This window comes from Epinephelus moara, unplaced genomic scaffold (assembly GCF_006386435.1).
Source record: "Epinephelus moara isolate mb unplaced genomic scaffold, YSFRI_EMoa_1.0 scaffold471, whole genome shotgun sequence".
NCBI lineage: Eukaryota > Metazoa > Chordata > Actinopteri > Perciformes > Serranidae > Epinephelus > Epinephelus moara.
In genome coordinates, this window is record NW_026082401.1 from 1 (window position 1) to 22815 (window position 22815).

The following is a 22815-nucleotide window of genomic DNA, read 5'->3' on the forward strand; positions in this document are numbered from 1 at the left end:
GGAAAAACCAATAGACACTTATCATTGAGAGATATTTTGAGATATTTATTGGTATTTTTAGCTGCCATTTAAAGCTCCCATATTATAATTAGTCAGATATCTATTAGGGCTGCAACATTAACTGAATATTTATCACAATCATGATTTTGGCTTCCCACAATTAAATGAACATGATCAACTTTAAAATGGGCGCTCTGCCGATACAAAACTCTGCTGCATATCAAGAACATCTGTGGGAGTGGGACATGACTGTGTTCATTCATACAAAAACTTGGGTAAATAAACAACAGGACAACAATGTTGAATGCAAACAGAAGACTTTTAATTTGACAGCATTCATTCTGCAGGAAGTCCACCACAGCTGACATCTTTTAAAGTTCCCCCATCCACACGTGGAGAATCTTTGGCTTCACTTCAGCCACAGTTTAAAAACTCAACAATGTTTCCAGCTCCATCAGGACGTGAACGCGCCCCTGCAGTGTTAAATAAAAACTCTGAGTTAAAAATAAAATTAGCATTCTGAATGGCACGTACTCATCTCTTCAAAGCCTTAAAACCTCCAGGCAGAAATCCCCTCTGATCTCCTGTAATGCCCCGATCACATGGTTCATAAAAACACTGAGCTCTGCTGGACAGTTACTGTGAGAGGGACAGACGTTGCGTTTGCATGTTAACGGAAAAGTCTGACATGCAAGACTTTGTTTGTTTCAGTGTTGCATTCACATGCAACATCAAACCCTGACAAAAATACTAAACCAACATGGGCGTCGTTTGCCTTGCGACTTTTCCTACACATGATTAGACAATCAGAACACCAGCAACACCAGCTGCTGAGAAGCAACCCCAACAGTTAATTCTGCATCTACAGGAAACAGTTTAAATATATGTTAGAAAGTTTAGAGAGTCACACAGTCATGCTGAGTGGTCCTGATGTGTTGTGTGGATGTTTTCCAGACTTTCCCTGCATGTCGATGGAAATGAATCCTCTCACTAAGTCACTGCAGCAGCTTGTTCCACTGATGAACTCACCCTCTGTGGTCGAGCTGCTGCTGTGAAAACCTCAAAAACTAATCGACATGTTCCCTCTGTGGATGTGACTGACTGAGAGCAGAGGTGCACCGCTGTGTTCTGGAGAGAAACAGAAAACTATCCGTGCACCTCCAGTGATCAGAGCGTCTGTTTGGTGCACAGCTAATGAACCTGCCATGAAGCAGCACCTTTCCTCCCTGCAGGTTTCCACAGGTACACGCAGGAAAGATCAAGCAAACAGCTTTGATTCTTTTAAACTGCACTGCTCCAGGTTTTAAGCGCGATCGGCCGGGTGTTTTAAAGGGCTTTGTAAAGATTAATCAGCCCTCAGACAAGTTTCTAATCCTTCAAAGTCGACCCTGACAAGTGTGGAGTTAACGAGGCTTCTTCACAGAGCAGCAGTCTGCTCACTTTTTCTGTTTCTACAATCACTGAACACTGAGTCTCTGCGTCCAAACTGTCCGACACACACACACACACAGGAATAATCCCCAACATGTCTCGTAGATTTTCAAAACATGTTTTACATTTTGTTGTTTGGCAGAAAGAATTTTTGGATCAGCATCGCCTGAACACCATCTCACAGAAACAAAAAATGCACCGACTGAATATTCAAATGAGTCCATGTTACTGTCTGTTCTTGTGCTTCTCATGTGTAAAGGGCTGTATAGCAACACTTTGTGCTGCACTGACGAGACTCCTCTAACCATCTGGATGAAAAAATACTTTGTGTGCTGCAACATAAAAAAGATTTTGAACATGTTTCTCAGTTTGCATGCAGCTGGAAATGATATCGTTTTTTGTGCACGTCTAGTTGAAAATCTCAACTTTAGAGAAAGGCGCTGGTGTCTCAAGCACCCTGCCTGGCTTTATGGACACTCGACCTAACTCTAGTTTTGTTTCACATCGTACAAATGTCTCATTTCCAGCTGCTGTATTTGTTTGCGTCAGGAAACAGCTGCGAAATTTGTTAAAAATCTTTTTTTATTATGCTGCAAATAAAATGTGTATTTCTTGCTGAGCTTTACAAAGTTCAGCAATTAGAAATATTTTGAAAAATCAGATGGTTAGCTCTGGAGATACATGAGGCACAAACAGCAGGAACACCACGGCAAAAATGGAGAGAGGATATGACATTAAAAAAGTTCATATCCAACATGAACTGAAACAGATTCATGCTGAACCTAAAGAAATCCAAAGGGGACATGTGGACATGGCAGCAGCAGCATGATGTGCCAACAAATTAATAAATAATCAATGTAAAGTCTCAAGTTCTTAATGCTCCAAAAGACCAATTCACAGAAATTATGGAACGTCTAATTTTCACCTCCTGCACCAGCAAATCAACGTTCTGCGATCAGAGCTGATATCTGAACATTTAAATATCTCATGTTTTGTCCCTAAGTCAAAACGACCAAGACAGCGAAGGTGACATCAAGCTTGAGTTGACTTTTTATTTAAAACAATTAAAAGAAATTTATGTGGGGGTTTCTTCCCTCCTGGAAAACATTCACTGTTTCTGCACCTGCGTTCTCTGATACAGTTTTAAAAATAAAAGCTCATGCACCAGGATCTATAAGGTTTGAATCAAGACGGCACCATGTTCAGGGAATATTTGGTTTGTATTGTTAACCACTTAACCAAGAAGTACACTACATGACCAAAAGTATGTGGACACTTTGACTTAACACACAATAACAGCCTCCAAAACCGTGTCTCCAAGAAATCCAGAGTGAGCATTCAAATCAATCAGCAGACAAGATGTTGGCATTTCTGCAAAACCACGACGGTGTGGTTAACGTGTAGTTATGTTTAGGCACAGACGCCACTTGATTAATGTTAGGAAAAGATCATGTCTGGGCTTGGCAAAAAAGGTTTTGGAGGCACAATCACAGCTGGAGAAGCTGTCAATATCATGGTAAAACACACACACTTTTCAATTATCCCCGGTGGAAAACTACCTCAATTTAGAAATGTTGATAAGATACAAATGTGGTCTGCAGAAACGTACAACACCAACATTTTCTTTTAGCAGCTGAGCTGGACGATGCATTTTTCAATCTTCTAATCGATTTAAGTTTAAGACCTCTACGAAGAATTTCCTCAAACCACGAGGGAACAGCTGTGCACTGTTGTGGTGCAACAGAAAAGGGACAAAACCAAATTGATTTCTTACAGCTGGAAGAACATTATCATCTAATACAGGTTCCCAACTGCTAAATAAATAAAATCTAAAAGAATAAATAAAGTCACAAGATGACTAACAGTATGTCAAAACACTCTAAATTATATGTCTTTCTGACAAGTCTCTAATAATCACCTCTCTGGTGAAATAATAGTAATAACAGATAGTTTTTACAATGTTGGGCCTTTAAAAATGATTAAAATTAAACAGTTTAAGAGGAAAAGTGTCACTTTATATAAGTCAAAAAGGGACCAGTGGTCTGATTATCATCTTGTGCTGTAGCTTTAAGACTTCCCTTCATTAGAGCTGACACACAGAAGCATGTGGACGGGGGTGTCCGTATACTTTTGGCCATACAGTGCAGTTTTAGTGAAACAGGCCAAGAGAAAAACGATTTTCACAAATAACAGGTTACCAGCAAACCATTTATTAAAACATTATGAACTAAAAGCCTGATTGTTAGTAGATATTCTGCCCAGCAGTCAGATCATGTGACTTCATTCTGTCTCGTCACCGGCTCATCGCTGTTGTTCCAGTAAAAACTGAACCCACTGAAAACTAATTCATCATAAAACATAATCATGTGTGACGCCTCATCAGTGGGGTGAATGCATGTAAAGCAGGCGAGGTCGGTCGTCTCTACGCACACTCGTTCATTCATTCGGTCTCTGATCATCTCCCCGTCACACTCGCTCATTCACACAGACTGCAGAATCACAGTAACATGGTTTACATGGCGGCTCCCCGGCATGGAGATAAGGCAAAACAAGAAGCAGTGCGGTGATGTGCCTGCTGTCCTCTCTCTGCTCTCGCAGCACAAACATGCTTCCTCTGATGTCTCGCGGTGAACAGACAGACAGACAGACAGACAGACAGACTGCCATCTATGGCTGCTGGTACTTTGCAATTAATACTTAAAATAGAAAAAAAAAGCAACCCACTTTTTTTTTTATAAAAATGCTCAAAAATGTTTAGTACTGAACCATCACCCTCAGCACTGTTTGGATTTATTAGAAAATGATAAGAAATTCTTTAAAAAGAACAAAGTCTGTCCTCTCAGGTCTGTCTCAGTGGAACTCTACAAACTCCTCCAGCATTTTGGGGATCTGGTTGCGGTAGGTGATCTGGTGCTGCCGGACGGCGCGCGCCGCCAGGCACTTGAGGCTCATCTTCATCTGCGTCTTCAGCAGGATCTCTGACACACCGGTGGTGCTCTTGTCCAGTGGAGTCTTCTTCTGCTTGTTGGTCATGTCCGTGTGGGCGCCGGCCTCCACCAGGTTGATGATGATGGCGTGCAGTGTGAGAAAGTCGCTGATGGGCCGGTTGTACTGGACGATGACATGCAGCGGGGTGTTGCCCTCGTTGTCGACGGCGTTGACCTGCGCGCCGCAGTCCAACAGTAGCTTGGTGACCTGGGCGCTGGGGAAGCTGCAGACATCGTTGGTGTGGAAGTCGTCCACCGGCGTGCTGGAGCTAATGGCCAGGTGGAGCAGAGAGGCGCCATCACGGGACCGCGGGTCCAGCTGGATCAGGTCGTAGATGTGCTTGTTGATGCGAGCGCGCTCCTCGTCGCTGCAGGTGGTCTTGGTTGAGATGCAGGCCAGGTAAAGAAAAGTAAAAACATTTGACTCGTAATTGTCCATGGCTTGCGGCAGCTCGGATTCGACAGCCGACTCCACTCGAGCCATGCTTCGCTGGATCTCCAACACGCTGCAGCTCAACACCTGCTCGACTGCGGTGGCCAACACCTGCTCTTTCAGGTGGACCATCTGAGAGAACACCTGGGCGAAGCGCAGCAGGTCCTTGTGCGTGTTCCGGTTGCCTTTCTGCCGCAGACGGAGTGCATGAAGCCACAATTTGATGCACTGTTCAAACTCCATGTTATCAGCATAGACGGCGCCGCGATAGATGATCGGGTGTGACACATCAATATTGTCCGAGCCCAGGACACGCTCCCGGATCATCAGCCCCTCCATGTGCAGAGCGTCCCGGTCCACCCGGATGGCCTCCAGGTCTCTAAGCGTCCGGGACTCAGTACGCCCCCCGTAAGCCTCAATGGCTGGCAGCAGCTCCTTGGTGATGATGTTCTCTGGGTCGCGGTATCGCTCCATCATGGCCATGTGCAGGTAGTGGTACGTCCTCTGGATGTCATAGTTCTCCCGGTCGTTGGCGAACGAGGCGCCTAGTAGCTCCAGGGCCTCGATGCGGCTGTGTGGGTCACAGTCAGCGTGCGCCAGCAGCAGCTCCACCACATCTGCTTTGCAGCTCTCTGCAGCGACTTTCAGCGGCGTCATGCCGTGTCCGTTCACCACCATGCCTGCCTTACAGCGCACCAGCTCTTTGACAATCTCTAGATGTCCCGCCTCTGCTGCAAAGTGCAAGGCAGTGGCCCCGCAGTGGGCCTTGGCGTTGGGGTCCGCCCCCTGCTCCAGCAGGAACTTCACAACGTCCGTGTGGCCCTTATAGGCGGCGATCATCAGACAGGTGTTGTTGTACTTGTTAGTGATCCTAATGTCGGCGTTGTGTTCCACCAGGTAGCGGACAATGTCCAGTCGCCCGTCGAAACAGGCGGCCCGCAGGGGCGTGGAGTTGGTGATGGTGGTGTGGTTAACGTTGGCATGGTGACTCAACAGAAGGCGCACCACCTCAAAGTGCCCCGCTCCAGCTGCACACCACAGCGCCGTGGCCCCGTCGATGACGTAGCTGCAGGACAGACAGAAGACACTCAGCTGTTACCAGTTTCACCTTAAATATTCAGGGTCTGGTTGTCAGGTGCAGATGGCCCTGAGCTCAGTCACAAACCTATTCTGTTTTGACCTCGACACATTAACTACTTTAAAAAAAATCCATTTAATCTTTAACGCTGGATAAAAAAACAAGTATTATCTTTATTATCAGAGAGCTTCCTGCAGGTCGACGCTGCTCAGCTCAGAACTCAAACACTTGGAAAAAACAGAACTGTATCACAAGCTGACGTCTGATTAGGAAGAACTTGAATATACTATACAAACAGAGTTTTGGATCAGTTCACAACAACTGAAAGTAGAAGATAAACACAAAGACATTTCACATTTCACTGGTGAACCACCCAAATAACTTTTAAATTTGAAAAAACAAAAACAAAAACAAAAAAGAAAAAGCTGTGTCATCACTACACCAGTCACACCAAGATTTACTTGGAAAACTGTGTCAAGACGTCTGCTGTGACATCACTGCGTGGGTGTGGTCATCTGGACAAACAGGCTGAAACTTTCAGCTCTCAGTGAGCAGAGCAAGAGCAGGTTTCTGTGGTGGGGCTGAGATTACCAAGTTTCAGTGCTGACAACTGAAACTTTAAGGAATATAAATGTTTCCTCAGAAATCAAATGAGCGTGTTTATGATGACTTATCAAGGCAATTAAGCTAATGTAAGTTATAGGGTTGCAACAGTATGACATTGTCAGTGTACGATAACCGTTTCAGAACATGTCACGGTTTCATGGTATGGCAGAATTTTTATTATTATCAGTCAGAATGACCCTTAAAAGAATAAAATGGTAGGGTTACTGTTGGTTGAACAAAGATTTTATTACTGCAGTTCAAACTAAAAACCATTTTGTTAATGGAAGTATGTGTAAAAAGACTTCCCTTAGAAAATAACTAAAATAAAGAGGAGATTCAACATCAACATCTGCTTATCCCTGGATAGTAAATGTACATGGTATGATAGCTGTGAACTTTTCTGCCATGGTATATATCTTGAAACTGGTACACTGCTTCAACCCTAGCTATCTTACTTCAGTGAAAGACAGAAACTTTGATTGGTGTACGATTGTATTTTTCTGTTTAATAAGGAAAATAGGCTAAAACAGTGTTCTCAAACTAGTGAGTGTGACACACTTTACGGCCCCACTGATGTTTATTGTCAGTATGACATCTAACAATAATCACCATTTTCTTTGGGACTAGTCAAATGATTACAGCAAACAATTCGATGTCCTTTCTACTCATTTTGTTTCTGTGGTTTTCCGACAAACCCTTTTTGCATTTCACAGAAGAAAGCACAAGGTCTCAAATGTTAAATGTTGCTGAAAAACAAGAAATTACGATTTTACTCAGGCACTGTTTGATCAAATTTGGTCAGTACCAGTACCAAAGAAGTAGAAAGATCTGGTATTGAGCCCTAATCTGTACTTTTGAGGGCGGCAGTAGCTCAGTCCATAGGGACTTGGGTTGGGAACCGGAGGGTCACCTGTTCAAGTCCCTGTCCGGACCAAAATATGGAGCGTGGACTGGTGGCTGGAGAGGTGCCAGTTCACCTCCTGGGCACTGCCGAGGTGCCCCTGAGCAAGGCACCGAACCCCCAAACCGCTCGGAGTGCCTGTCATGGGCAGCCCAGTCTGACATCTCTCCACTTAGTGCATGTATAGGTCCAGTTTGTGCATGTGTGTGTTTGGACCTGTGTGTAACTGACAGAGTGAAAAATTGAATTTCCCCTCGGGATTAATAAAGTATAAAAAATTAAAAAAAATAAAATTGAGGATGCCTATTGATCAGTGTCACTCTTTTGAGAAACAATGTCCCTGTGAGTCTGGATGATCCACAGAACATACTGTCAGCAGCGTCTGGAAGAAAGTGGTTTTTACTGAAAACTGTGGAGCTCTGTGGACGACAATTATTTTGAGTACTTGAGAACAATTTTGAGTCTCTTGTACTCTGAGTGTTTCCATTTTGCTATTTCATAGTGCTACTTGGAGACAATATAATATTTTGTACTCCACTACACATTCACATTCACTTGGTACCTTCAGTTACTTTGCATATTCAGACTATGATATTACATCCTAATTTAATTGTCGACTATATTCTGTATTATCAGGTTAAGTTAAAACGTAACTGATCCCTTGATGACATTCAGAAACTACATGACAGTATAACGAGTAAAAAAAACGAACTAAGTGCACACATTAATGCATCAATCAATAATTATAATTCAGCTATATATAGTATATTTTGATGCAGCTACTTTTCTTTAGACAATTTACTCAAGTTTTTAATCTTAAAAAAGTATCCCCACCATCTTGCCCCAACACAACAGACAAATAAATAAAACAAATAAAACATAAAATAAAAATAGAAACCTAAATGAGTGATGGGTACACAGGGGGACATTTTAAGAAACAGAGTAAACAGGATATGTGTAAGTTAACATTACAGATAATGGAGAATACTGGGGAGAGAAAAAGTAACATAGAAACTGTAGTCACACAACACACACTATACCTGATAGCTGATGTCACTACCTGTGTACTTGAATACAGGGAGTATTTCTACACTTTGGTAATATTACTTTTACTTAAGTAGACGATTTGAGTATCTCTTCCCCCACTGCAGGTGTGAAAACAACAGGTGAAGTTAACCTTTAACTCTGCCAATGTAGACAAAAGGTGAACATGGCAGCTCTTACCCGTCAAACCGAACCGTGCCAGTCTGTTCGGTGTCCACTCGGTAATGGTCCACGAGCAACCGGACCACTTTGTCGTGTCCGTTCCGCGCTGCGATGATCAGAGGAGTGGACCTCTGCCCGGCGATCTGGGTCACATAGCTCAGCAGATACCGGGTCTCTGCCTCGGAGTGGTTGTGCAGCAGCGCGGCCAGGGTCAAGACTCGGCCCTCGCTGGCTGCCTTGTACACGTAGCTGGCCAGAGACTCCATCTGAGCCCGACAGGTAGCCAGGACCCCCGCTTTCTTCTTCGCAACAGGCGCCCGCAATGTCCACTCGTCCAAAGCGAGCCGCCTCCCATTAAAATGTCGAAACCAGCCCAAGTGCACACATGAAAAATGTATTTTCTCCGTTATGGCCACAAGGGAAACGTTACGGATCCCGGCTGGTGGAGTTGTACCAGGTAAGTGTCCGATACTGAGCGTCCAGCTCCCGGGTTTCTGTTTCCGAGTATCAGGCGTCAGCTGAGTGAGCTAGCCGGTTAACACTAGCTAACATGCTAACGTTAGCGAGCTGGTCAACGAACCGCCACTTTTTTAGCTCCGGTGTTGATTCAGTTACTCCGGTACCTCCTTATCCGCCGTAAAAAAACAATCTCCTGGTGATATTTTAATTTAAAAGCCGACAACGCGTCAAATAGTTCAAACACTGACACAAGCACTCTCACCTTCTGCTACCTAGTCACTCGCCGGAAGTTGCAGTTCAACGTAAAAATACCTCCGACTGGAACTTTCTCCAGTTGATATATGGTCCACCCCGCAGACTTCCTCCTGAAAAATAAGAAGAAACGAAACAGTTTATTCCACAGTGTCAATAAAAACGAACAAAGTAATAAATACATATATATTGACAATCTTTACACAGCATAAAAAGAAAGAATAAAAAAAAATTACATTGTAAAACCAGTTAAAGGAACCATTTTAAAAGATGTTTTGAAAAGAGAATGTGAAAGATAATCAGCCTGTTGACAGTCGAGAAAAGGACGACAGGAGAAATTTGAACTTAAGTTAAAAGGACTGAATCCTGTGTTCAGCTTGAATTTATGAAAGATAAATAAATGAATAAATAAATAAATAAAAACCATCAAAGATTATATTGACCTTTATTGTACATTTTGTGTGTTGTCTGTTTTGTTTCTGATCTGTTCTCATGTCCACCACATTTTCTGACTTCATAATATTTTCTATCTCGTCTGCAGATCATTATCTCATAACAATACAATTACTCATGACAAAACAATTATTCATGATATTAACTGTCATTCATATTTATGATTTTTGATATTCATAAATGAAGAACTACAAAGATAAGACAGTACACCACAAAGATGCTGTACAGCGTGTAACTTAATGTAACTTGTAGTATACTTTGGATTTCCTCTCTTGCAGGAAAGTCCTGATCACCTTCACTTACATTCACATCTGGCTTGCTGTAGATTTAAAATTTGTAAGTGAAAATCTCTCAGTTAAATGATTCATTTGGATCTGTGGTGAAGAGTTTCATATGTAGTGAAACCTGTTTGTTTAAAGGAGGTCTTATGAAAGGCTGCTTTATAATGTCCCATATCTGCACACTGAGGAGGAGCTGCTTGAGATGATTTCCCAAATAACTTAAATGTGAAAAATGCATGGAATGCATAACACTATATGCAACCTTGCTGATGAGTCTAACTTTAGTGTACTTCAAAAAATGAAAAACTTGTTGACAGTTTTAAAACTAGCCTGCACATGAGGAAATAGTTACACAGACACGTACAGTATATAAATAACTCCAGACAGTTTGGATTGTGCCCAGAAAAATGAAAATTTGAATATCTACATCAACTCCATGACAACTGGACAGACTCCATCTGGGTCATGGGTGAAAATGGCCGAAAGATCCCAAACACCCACTCAGCTGAATTTGTGATATTATATTGCTGACAATAGATTTTGGATTTACAAAAATCAACAAATAGGAACTAAAGCATTGAACTCAATACAGCCTCACAGAACTTTTACGACTGCATACTCTGTTTTTCTTCCAAGGCAGCCTGTTTGTGGACCTTAGCATTGAAGTATTTTGTTAAAGAGATGTGATCACTGCAGCTGAGCTGAGCTGGTCTGAAAATGCTGCTGTTTCAACTACTACTGGAGTTTGAACTTGGGCTTGCCAAGTTCAAACTCTTTGTTTACTCGCAGTATTAAACAGATTAATCCCCTCTAAGTATGGATGGCAGATATCATGAATCTCCATTGTTAATGAGAGCTTTTTGTTCAGTCCAAAATGCCTGTGACTAATCTCTGTGGCTGCACACAGACATTGTATTGACGACCCAGTGGAGTGTCGCCTCTTGTCATTGTAACATCTTTGGTGTGAGGAGCCCATTGTCTTTGTAGAGATTTGTTTTTTTTTTCTGCTAAGCATTTGCTTTATGATGAAAACTCCCTAAAAATGGCATGCACTTCAGAGCCAAGCAGCAACCTCCAGGGCTGAAAAATGAAGCCAACACTGAAGTTCCAAAAACTGCAGTTCCTGTAACGGCCACTTGAGGCTGGCTCCAAAACAGATGTCGTGTCTCAAATCACATACTTCTGTTAGTACACTTCCATGTAGTATACTATGTGCACTATGTACTCATTGGCATAGTGCGCAAATTTCAACAGGGTAGTGTTGTCTCAAACCGAACACTGCTGCTGTGCACTCACCGGAAATGACGACCGCACATTAGCTAGTTGACAAACTAGCATTAGCATTCACGTTATCATTTGCGGTACCAAATCATTACAGACTGCTAAATTAACCCAATAAACATACTGCTGGCTTATACCCGACAACAGTAAAGTGGTGCTTAGTGCAAAAAACACATTTACTTGTACAATGCAGCGATGTTCACGGTCGCACAGTCCTCGGCCGCTATTTCCAGTTTGAAAAGTGGTCCCTCTTCCGCTAAGATGGCGACCATTGAGGGCGAGAAGTGTCCATAGTTCCACACTCAACTTCTTGACCGTTTTGAGTGCACCATCCGGGTACTCATAGTGCACTGCATTTTTCCATACTTCTCAGTCAGAACGCACTTATGCACTCAAAATATTAGGTGTAAGTACAGAAGTACGCGATTTGAGACACAGCAAGAGTCACTCCCCACAGACCCCCATGTTACAATGCTCAACTTAACAGCAGATATAATCATGTTTACAGCCTGGTACAAAAACAGTTTTGGTCTCTAAAGCTAATTTCAATGTACATAACAACTGTACGGGGGTGAATTTTTATATATCTCACCTGTTTACATTTAATTAAGACATAAAGTTATGCATAATCAAGAGTGGGATAGCACCATTTTAGTCACTTTAGAGATATGGAACTTTATAAAACTCCCCCGGAGGATTTAACTGATCCAGCTCACAGTTTGGCAGCAGAATCTCAAGACCTTCGTGATGCCTAATTGCAAGGCTTCCTGTTTTTGTGGAATGGTGTGCCCAACTTTGCATTTCACAATCTTTCCCAAATACACACGCATACCAGTCCAGGCGTGATGACTATACATGCCATATTGACTAAGAGTCATAGCGCCACCTGTTGACAACAGGAAGTCAGCTTATGTGACAAATCCAATTTACATGACCTTAGTTAGCAGAAACAGGAAGTGGTATAAAATTTGCAGTAAGTCAAATCAGCAGCGCTCATTCCAAGCAGGAAATGCCATCTAAGTCCTGCGTGCAGTGTCTAAAATGCAAAAGCCACATTGACAGGTGTCCCGCCAGTATCCCCGAGGTGCATGGTACGAGAGTGAATCTATTGCTGCTAACAGCTTTGATGCATTTTTGTGACTCTGCACCAGCCTAATGTTCTATTCCATATATTATTTGAGTTGCAAAGGAAGATTGCTTACCTACTGGTGAGTTCATATTTTCAAAATTACTTTGACCTTGAGTGTTAAAAGTAACTGTGTGGCCTCTTAAATACTTTTCTTACCATAGCTGATGTATGTTAACTGTCTTCATTCAGCTCCACTTTTCTTTCAGTCACATTTTGAGGTATTCATGATCTGTGCAGTGAACTGTGTTCATCTGAAACCAGATTAATGCTGTCTAATGAAAAATTGGGTGGAGGTTTATACAGATTACAGGCTTATGTGCTGGCAGATCAACCTGCAGTTTAACTCAGAGGCTGCTGTATTTGATCAACAAATGATTTGTTCCGTACGAGGCTTTGTTTCAGTTCAAGGGCAGCTGTGAGGAGCCGTGTGAAGCTTCAGCACCGACAAGAGAAGAGAGAAGTCAAGAGATGAAACAATGAGGAAGAAAAGTCAAGGAAGCAGCGCTGAGGAAGATTTACATGTGAAAGCTACTCAACTTAAATGACGGAAGAGTTTTGGAGCTGACAGCATCAGGATTATCACGACTGCTGACCTAACTATCTCTGACTGAGACTTAACAACAATATCACAGGCCTGATAACATACAGTGTACAGCTGAGGAGGCCTGCGTCAGTTTGATGAGCTGTATTTTAATATAAAAGACATAGTTTTAGAATAACAAACAGATGGTGAGCTGGAAAAGAGAGATGCAGCCATCCAACCGGAAGAGACAGAACTCCGCTCTGCATGCAGCAACTCTCATGTGCAGGTTTGTAAAATTCATTTTTTATAATTAGTTCTGCCTTTGGATGTTTTCACATATCGTCCTTTTGAAACAAACCAAACTCAGTCCTCTGAAAGTGCACTAAAAAGTAGACCAACAGAAAAGGGACTCAGTTCTCTTTGTGGTCAACTTCAGCTCTGATGAGGCCTCAAACCTCTTTCTGTTCACACTATAGCCTATAGATGATATTAATGATGTAGGTTTGGTTTTACTTTGACGTGATACTGTAGTGCGACTATGAAGACTCTCACCTTCAGATGAACTTAAATTTGGAGTAAAACCTCAGTGTGTCTGTGCTGTAAACAGTTGCCGTTTGATGTATTCTGCATTCTACATCTGGAGACGTGCAGTATCTTCCATGGACCGTTCTAGCAAACACCTCTTGGTGCAACTCAGACACATCTTCAGTGATGTTTCCGGGGGTCGTTGGGTGTTTCGGGTCTTTCAACATCATACACCCTCGCCCAGGCGACCCAGGGGTTGATCAAGCCCCGGCTTGTGTCTAAGTGGCTTTAGTTGTCCATGGATCCCCCGCTTGATCCACAGCCATCTTGACATCTTTTCTGCAGCATCAGTGATGTTCTTGATGGCTCTCCTTGTGTGCAGTCCCTTCACTCCCAGCATCTTGAGTGCCCTAATGAGAGACTGGCCGACGAATCCTCTGCATCCAACCTCGATAGGGTTGCGCTGGGTCCGCCATCCCTTGCTTCAGCACTCGTCTGCCAGCTCCTCATATTTGGCCCTCTTCCTTTCAAAGGCCTCCTCCATCCGGTTTTCCCAGGGAACAGTCAACTCCAGCAGGACCACTTATCTTGATGTTTCTGACACCAGCACCATATCTGGCCTGAGTGTGGTCTCTGCGATGTTCTCTGGGAATTTAAGCTGTCTCCCCAGGTCGACCAAACTACTCCTCGTCTTGCGTCCTTGCAAGCGTTACAGGCCGACGTGGTTTCATGTGTGTTTTCAGGCGTCCCAGTGCAACAGCATGTGATCTAGAGGGCTAAATACAATGACAAAGAGCAAAGCGAACCTGGAGCACTTTGTGTTCACCTTGGGAGGTGGTCTGAGGATGGTTCACTTCAGAGGGGTCTGAGTATTCTTGAAGTGTTCAGATATGCCCAAAAAATGCAGAGTCTAGTTATCCAAACAGCTCTGTGATGTTTTAAAGGTGCACCTCCTGGTTTTGTTAAGGCACCTGAATCACAAGAGGTTCTCTTAGCTCAAACAAAACTGTCCATCTCTTGGTTTTATTCAGATGAGGTGAAACTCCTTAGTTGATGCTTTGCAGTTGAAAAGCTGCAAAGTGGTTTGACTGGATGGATTTCAGTCTCTCCTGATGGGATTAGACTTTAGCATGACGAGTGACTGCTCTCAGGGAAAGAAGATTTTTGAGAGTATCGTTAGAATATTTAGAGAAAAAAGTCAAATATTACAAGAAAATCTTTTATTGCATTTACACTTTGAATGTTTTCTACCCTGTCAGAGAGAAAAAAATGTTTCATTTAGCATTTCATTGTATTTTATTCAAGAAGAAATGACAATAAACTTGAACTCGAAGGACAAAAGTGTAATTTTACCAAGAAAAAGTGAAACTTTATTCTTGTAATCTCTTTTTTTTAGTGTTCCCAATACTCTGCAGTACAATACTCTCCATGCCCAGCTGGGTGTGTATCCTGGAGTCAGTCTAGAGTTTGATTTGGATCCCTCGATCATCATGGTTTGTTTACATATGGATGTGAAATGGCTGAAGAGTTCTGTCCTGCGCTGCTGGTTTCCATCTTTAAATTCCACCCTGCTGCTGTGCTTGTGACCAGCTCCTCTCTGAGAATGGGGCTGTGGGTGTCACTGGGACCAACCTGATTATATAATGAATGCTGAATCCAAATGAAAGCATCAGGACATTAGCCTATCCTCTGCTGGATGTGTGACAGAGGAACAGATGAGATTAGAGCTGGAGAAAATCCACTTTCTCACAGTTTGGGGATTTTGGAAGGAGAGCATACGTCAGGTCACGACTGCCTCTGGATTCAGGACCATTCAGTGCTCTCTGCTTTTTTCATCTTTTAAAAATACCTCCTCTGTCAGCCCGTACATTCATGTTATATCTTTTTAGTCATGCTGCTGTAGCAGTGTGGCTCTGTGGATGGCAATAACGGTCCACCACTCTTGTTCAAATTGAAATATCTCAACTGTTGGATGGATTGTGATGAAATGTAGCTCATCATTCATGTTCCCCTCAGGATGAACTGTAATAACTTTGGTGATCCTCTGACTTTTATCTAGTGCCATCATCAGGTCAACCTTTTCACTAAAAACACAAATGTGAACCTCATGGTGACACTGGAGGAAAAGCTTCAGTTGCAAGAAGAAAATGTTGGTATTGTATATTTCTGCAAACCATGAATACATTACATTTGTTTCATACATATCATATCAACATTGATAAAGTGATGTAGTATGTAAGCTGGCTTTGTCATCAGGAGGTGGAGGGGATGGTGGATGGCATGGCACCTAGGCAAGATGCCAAAACAACAAACCCAAAACCAGCTGTGTTTTTAGCAAAACGTCACAGCTTTTCCGCCAGGATTGTGCCACCAAAACTGATAAATGTAATTGTAATAACAAACAAAACAAAAGAAATGAGTACTTGAGGATTTAAAGGTCCAGTGTGTAGGATTTAAGGGGACATATTGGCAGAAATGGAATATAATAAGTATGTTTTTTCAGCAGCAAGTTGGTGCAGTGGTTAGCATTGTCACCTCACAGCAAGAGGGTTCCTGGTTCGAACCCCAGGGTAGGGGAGCCCTTCTGTGTGGAGTTTGCATGTTCTCCCTGTGTCAGCGTGGGTTTCCTCCAGGTGCTCCAGCTTCCTCCCACAGTCCAAAGACATGCAGGTTAATTGGTGACTCTAAATCGTCCGTAGGTGTGAATGTGAGTGTGAATGGTTGTCTGTCTCTATGTGCCAGCCCTGTGATAGTCTGGTGACCTGTCCAGACTGTACCCTGCCTCTCACCCAGTGTCAGCTGGGATAGGCTCCAGCCCCCCCGTGACCCCTAACAGGATAAGCGGTCTCCAGCCCCCCCGTGACCCCTAACAGGATAAGCGGTTACAGAAAATGAATGAATGAATGAAGTATGTTTTCTTTAGTGTAGAATCACCTGAAAATAAGAATGGTTGTGTTTTTGTTCTTTAGTGTAGAATCACCTGAAAATAAGAATGGTTGTGTTTTTGTTTTCTTAAAATGATATATATATATATATGTATATATACACAGGGAGCAGGTCCTCGTCCATGGAGATTGCCATGTTACACTGCCATGTTTCTACAGTAGCCCAGAATGTACAAACAAAACACTGGCTCTAGATAGGGACATTCATGTTTTCGCGTTTTTTAACATCAGCCACCATCGTTAGAAGCCCGTCTGTGACAGCCGAGTCAAAAAATACAGATTTTTTAAATACAAAACTGCTTTATTCAGTGATTTTAGTGAAGGAAGAGAGCTGTGCGGATAAGTTGGCTCCTTGTAAAAGCCTCCCAAACATCTGGAAAAGGGTGAACACACATTAGCATGTGGTGAGTGAGCAGCCCATCTCTAACATGCCAAAACAGATTTGTTCTGTAACGTGAGGCTGTTTTATTCAGTGTTTTTACTGATTTTAATCACCTGGTCTGTTTGTTTTGGAGAGGAAGAGATCTCTGTGGATAATTCAGCTCCTGGTAAAAACCTCACCTGAACAATGAATACTGAAGGAATTCTAACCAGGATAAGTTTCAGCTGGTTGCAATCCAACATTTCTTCTGGTGACTGTGTTGTCACCAAAGTGAATAGGATTCATCCTCTGGGGAACATGAATGTGTCCTTGAGCCAGGAAGTAAAACTCACTGAGCTGCTGATGCTCTGTGGTGATTCACAACATTTTCACATTTTAGTGGCTTCATATTATCATATTTATTTGCAGTTTATTATTTATCACATTTGTATTTCTCCCACTTGTAGATATGTGGTGTTTCAGTAAATGTTTCTATTTCAGCGTCGCTACATTTTGGTTTATTTTCTGAGCCGCTGATCTCAGACAAATCCCATCATGCATTACAACATTAATTTACTCCACAATGTGTCTAGAAGGCAGCCAGAGTGGCCAGCTACATAATTACCTGCTGCTTTAGTGAACCAGACGGCAGTTGAATTAAATAAAATGAACCTCTCTGCACATTAATCTGTCTGTGACATGTCGTGTGTTCTGCAGCCGGGCGGCCAGTTCTGTGGAGATGGAAGCAGTTCTGTCAAAGCCTCGGTTCCATTTGGACCTCTGGCTCGGCTTCACCGTCCACAACTGGATCCTGGATGTGGGCCGGCCTGTTGTCATGGTAATAGGATGATTAACTGGTCTCCATTCCTGCAAGACAAATTTCAATTTTTATGATTAACTGTGCTCATTTATGGAGGATAATTTCAGCCAGAAAATAAAATGAACATTTCCATGTCGTATATTTTTATTTATTTATATTTGATTTAAATTAAATTAAATTAATACTTAAAGTGTTATGAGGAGACTCAAGAAATTGTCCCTTTTTTAAAAAAAAAAAAAAATTTTTTTTTTTTTTTTTTAGATTTAAATCTGCTTAATCCCCAGCAATAGCATTAGAAATAATTCTTTAAAAACTTTCTTTCTGGTTTAAAATGCACTCTAAAGATCATCTTGCACAGCCCCGACAGACAGCTCATAGTGAAAGCTGAAAGAGACGCTGCACTTAGTTTGGCCTGTTTTTAAAGTGATAGAAATCTAAATCATAACTGTTATTTGAATCTTTTAAGAGAGAAGTTAAACTTGAATCTGTATTTTCTTGTTGCCTGAATCTTTTGCAGCTCGTCCTTCCAGCAGACTGGTTTCCTCTGAACCGTCCTGGTGCTGCAGAATACCTCCACATACTGTACAACATCACCACACCGCTCATCCTGCTCAAAGTACCTGAGAGACACAACATGCTGCTACACACACGCAGTAATACACCTATATACAAAAATGTCTGTGTAGTCGTTCACATCACGGTCAAACATGTGTTCTTACAGATGCTTGAACGCAGCCCCAGGACGTTGCCCCGGCCTGCTGTCCATGTCGGCATCATTGCCGTCGTCATGGGAACCAGCCTCCACCTGGCAGCCGACTCCATCACCCGACGGCTCTTGGTGATTGGCTACCAGCTGCACCTGTCAATCAGAGAGAATCCAGTCATGAGGAACCTCAAACCGTCGTCTCTGGCACGTTCCTCTGTATCTGAACACATTTACATGTATTTTATTATTCTGTGATACATGTTGTGACGTCTGTGTTTTGTTTTGTTTTGTTTGTTTTAAACAAACAAAACAGCTGGGTGCAGTCTGTTGTACTTGTGACCACACCCAGCAGGGATGTAGAGTGGTATGTAGTCATTGTGACATCACAGCTACACAGGGTGTGTCTTCTTCTTCAGTTAGTGATCTCCTACATTTTCCAGAATGTCTTTGATAAACCATCTGAAAACAGGTTTGACCGTCATGCTTTCAGCTACATGTGAAACAACTGGTTAATTAATCAAATAGTCGACCAACGAATACGCTTATTATATTTTAATTACCCTAATGATTTAATTACCAAAGATTGCTCTTGATAAAGTAAAATCTTCAGTCAGTGTCAACGTATTAGATTTTTCTGCAGCTTCTCTGGAAACTTAATTAGATTGATGGGTATTCTAACAGTTGTTTTTTCCAAAAAGGGTCCCTAATAAGGGTCAGATGCAGCCCCACTTTTAACTGTGAGTTGTAACATATCTGTAGATTCAAACTTTCACCTATGTCACATGATCTTCATCAGCAAATTAATTTCATTTTAATTTCAGAGCTGCAAAAATTAGTCATGTAATCTTTTAGTTGATGCAAGAAAATTAATTAGCAACTGCTTTGATAACTAATTTATCTTTTAAGATATTTTTCAAGCAAAATTGTCAAACAGGAGATTGTTCCAGGTTCCCAAAGGTTAGAATTTGCTGCTTCATTAAATATATTTGGGTTTTGAACTGTTGGGTGACAAAACACGACACTTAAAGATGTTACATTGTGCTCAAAGATATTGTGACAGGTAGTTTTCACCATTTTCTATTTTTTTTTTGGTCAGATCCCTAATTGAGAAAATAACGGTCAACTAATCGATAATAAAAATAATCAGTAGTTGCAGCCTGATTTATTTTTTTAATTTTTAATTTCTAATCTTTTAGCAGGAAAAACAGCTGAGAAATTAAAACAATAGCAGGTAACTCTACTTAAAAAGTGTTGCCCCACACAGAGTGATGAAATAGCATGCAGACAAGACAAGCAGAGAACAATAACACTAGTTAGACAATATTATTCTTTATTTATCTGAGTCAAAGTAAACCTATTCTTTTGAAGTAAGCAATCAAAAGTATACAGCGTTTAACTGAAAACAGTGAAATCTATATGGAGATGGGATACATAGAATGTCAAGGGCTGAGAAACAGAAACTGGTTGTTGACAGGATCTTTTAATGGTTACAATTTTCACCCAGAGGAGAGAAATGTCTGTATGAATGTTTGAAGTATTTCTAATGTGATGTAATGTAGGACTTTATTCCCCAAGTGCAGAAAAATGATCTTAAACTGTAATTATTATCAAAAGACATGGCATTTGTCTTGATATTACCATATTTAGTAGACTGTAATTCATTTCCTTCAGAGTATGTCCTTCAGCTAAGAAGCAAAGTCACATTGCAATTTATTCAGAATTGTCTCAAAATTACAACTATAAACATGTTTCTGATGCAACCTCAGCACAAGCATGTGTAGAACACAACGGACCCACAACTGCAAAAAGCATTTTTAAGCTAGAATAGTTCTTCAAAGACACAATACAGGAGGATAACGGCTCTGTTGAATCTATCACTAATAAGGGCTCAAGTCTATTAAACTAATGAACATTATTTTATTTCGCAGATCGATGCCTTTGAGCTCCTGTTTTACTTTGATGACACCCTTGGTCATCTGATGTGGTAAGAAGTCTCAAAACTGTTTGACTACCAGCATTCATTCAGTATAGAGCCACACCAACACTCCATGAAATCAACTGTAATGTTACAATACCTGTAAATATCAGATTCTCATGCCAGAGATTTAAGGATAAGTTTGTTGATATTTGTGTTTGTCCGTCTGTCAATATTGTCTGACTTCTTGTCTCTGGCTCTTAGCTCCAAGCCCATTGGTTCTTACTGAAGACGTTAATCTTTTATAAACAAAAATATAGTTTCATTTTTGTTTTGTTTTTTAAATGTCAATCAATCAATCAATCAATCAATTTTATTTATAAAGCCCAATATCACAAATCACAATTTGCCTCACAGGGCTTTACAGCATACGACATCCCTCTGTCCTGTAGTTTAATCAAGCAAACAGGAGGAATAATACAAAACTGGAAACCTGTTCTCCTCCTCTGCGCCCATCATCTGTGGTGTACCCCAAGGCTCCATCTTGGGACCCCTCTTATTTGCCCTGTATATGCTCCCGTTAGGCTTCCATAAATACAATATTCTCCTACCACTTCTATGCAGATGATAACCGAGTGAACTGGGTGATAACAATAACAACGCAGTTAGGTCCCTCCTCAACTGCCTCCAAGATGTGAAATCTTGGATGGCAAAAAATTGTCTTGAAATAAATGATAATAAGACAGAAATTGTCTTATTTGGCTCCTCCAGCTCCATCCAGGGTATAGCAAACCACCTAGGGCCCCTGACGCCTAACCTTCATACCCATACTCATCTTTCATTCAGTTTTAAAATTTGACATACAAATTAACACTGTTGTGAAAGTTTGCTTTTTACAACTTAGAAATATCGCTTATATCGTTTATTCGTTTATTGACCTAAAGATAGTCATAAATGCTCTAATGTCCTCTCTTACTTACATACTTGCTATTTGTGCATGTTTTTGGGTTTGTTACATTATTTCTTACATTTTGCTGTTACCATGTTATGTCATTTTACTTATTTTATTGTACAGCACTTTTGTCAACTCTGATTGACCTTAAAAATGCTTTAGAAATAAATTTGATTTGATTTGAAAGTTCACAAAGTGAGCTACCAATGCTGGACAATCGTGGACAAAAATGCACAACACTTCAGGACATTTGGACTTTACTTGGCTAAAAAGACTTTGAATTGGAAAAGTATTTGTGCTGTGACGGATGATGTTTCACAGGTCTCTCAATAAGGGAGCAGAGCGTTTCAGCTGTGATCGTTCCTTCTCTCCTCTATCTTTCTCCTCCAGGTTTGTTCCCCTCTTCCTCGTCCTCTTCCTCTTCTTCAGTGGTTGTTTCAGTCACAGGAGACAGGAGGAGAAGATGCCGCCGGCAGGGTGGATGCTACTGGTCCCCAGTGCCGCCTACTACTGGTGAGATTGCTTTACTATTAGATCCCAGAGAGTCTGTCTGTCCTGTAACTGAGCAGTCACAGGTTCAATCCCAGCCTTGTCTCTTATAATACATACAACTAATATAAAAAAGCAAACATGTTTTGAGGGACCCATAATGCTGAGAAAATTACATTTCCTATTAAAGCTACTCTTCTTGCATTTCACACAGCACTTAGAAAAAATGTGAACATCCACAACTCCCGCCTCCCTTCAAAATCCCATCCCCCTCCTCCTGCAACTCCACCTCCCTCCAAAGGCCTACTCCCCCCTCCTCCATTACATCCTCATTACGTCTAGACGTAGGCGTTGGCAAGGTAACGTTAGATACACGCAAGAGGAAAGCGAGTGTAACGTTACCACCAAGACAGTCAGACACAACCCCGGAGTATTAAAACTCAACTGGAGTGAGTTTTAGAATAAGGTTACAGTGCTAACGTTAGATAGTAGTGTATACGTTACTAGTAAGTGGAAACGCACAAGGAAGATAACGTTATGTTTCAAAGGCTACGCTACAGTAGGCTAACGTTAGCCATTAGCAACTGGATGCTGTGTTGTCATATATAACGTTATAGCCTATGTTACATTAGAGGCAAACTAAAGCTACTAGCTCAGGATGAAGCTGCATCAGTCTTCGACATCGCTCGAAAGCAGAGCCGATGTTGACCTGAGTTTTGTCTCTTGCAGCATCGAGTTCTCTCTTAGTGTTAGCTTTTTCTGCAATATTCTTTCTTTTGCCAACTGATTTCCCCGTTGGAGCGGCTGGAGGTATAAACGGTGGTCTGCATTTGTCTTGCCATTGTTACGGAGAAAAGTTTATATCCACAAGCATCCCTGTTACTAACCTATTTGTTGTCTCACAGACTCGGGTGCGGGGGGTGGGGGGTGGGGGGATGTTACGCAAGGGGTTACTTCAGTCAGAGGCCTCCACGTGGGGAAGACAGACAGGACGCTCGGTCAATCATTGCATTCGGTCCAAATGACCATTATCAAGTGGATTTTGTTTCTAAACCTTACCACACAATCACCACAGCGTTATT

At 41.8% G+C, this 22815-nt stretch overlaps 2 protein-coding genes across 2 annotated transcripts; one reads left to right on the plus strand and one right to left on the minus strand.

Moving 5' to 3' along the window:
* Positions 1 to 300: 300 nt before the first annotated feature.
* fem1b (fem-1 homolog b) lies at positions 301 to 9398 on the minus strand. The gene is made up of 2 exons (XM_050039982.1): positions 8661 to 9398; positions 301 to 5917 (listed from the first exon to the last, which is right to left on the minus strand). Exons 1-2 carry the CDS (start codon positions 8906 to 8908, stop codon positions 4282 to 4284), a joined length of 1884 nt encoding a protein of 627 aa, XP_049895939.1. The 5' UTR covers positions 8909 to 9398; the 3' UTR covers positions 301 to 4281.
* A 5663-nt stretch (positions 9399 to 15061) lies between these two features.
* LOC126387473 (ceroid-lipofuscinosis neuronal protein 6 homolog) lies at positions 15062 to 21761 on the plus strand. Its single transcript, XM_050039983.1, has 6 exons — positions 15062 to 15156; positions 17569 to 17689; positions 18189 to 18287; positions 18393 to 18581; positions 20306 to 20361; positions 21635 to 21761. Exons 1-6 carry the CDS (start codon positions 15062 to 15064, stop codon positions 21759 to 21761), a joined length of 687 nt encoding a protein of 228 aa, XP_049895940.1.
* The last annotated feature ends 1054 nt before the right edge of the window (positions 21762 to 22815 follow it).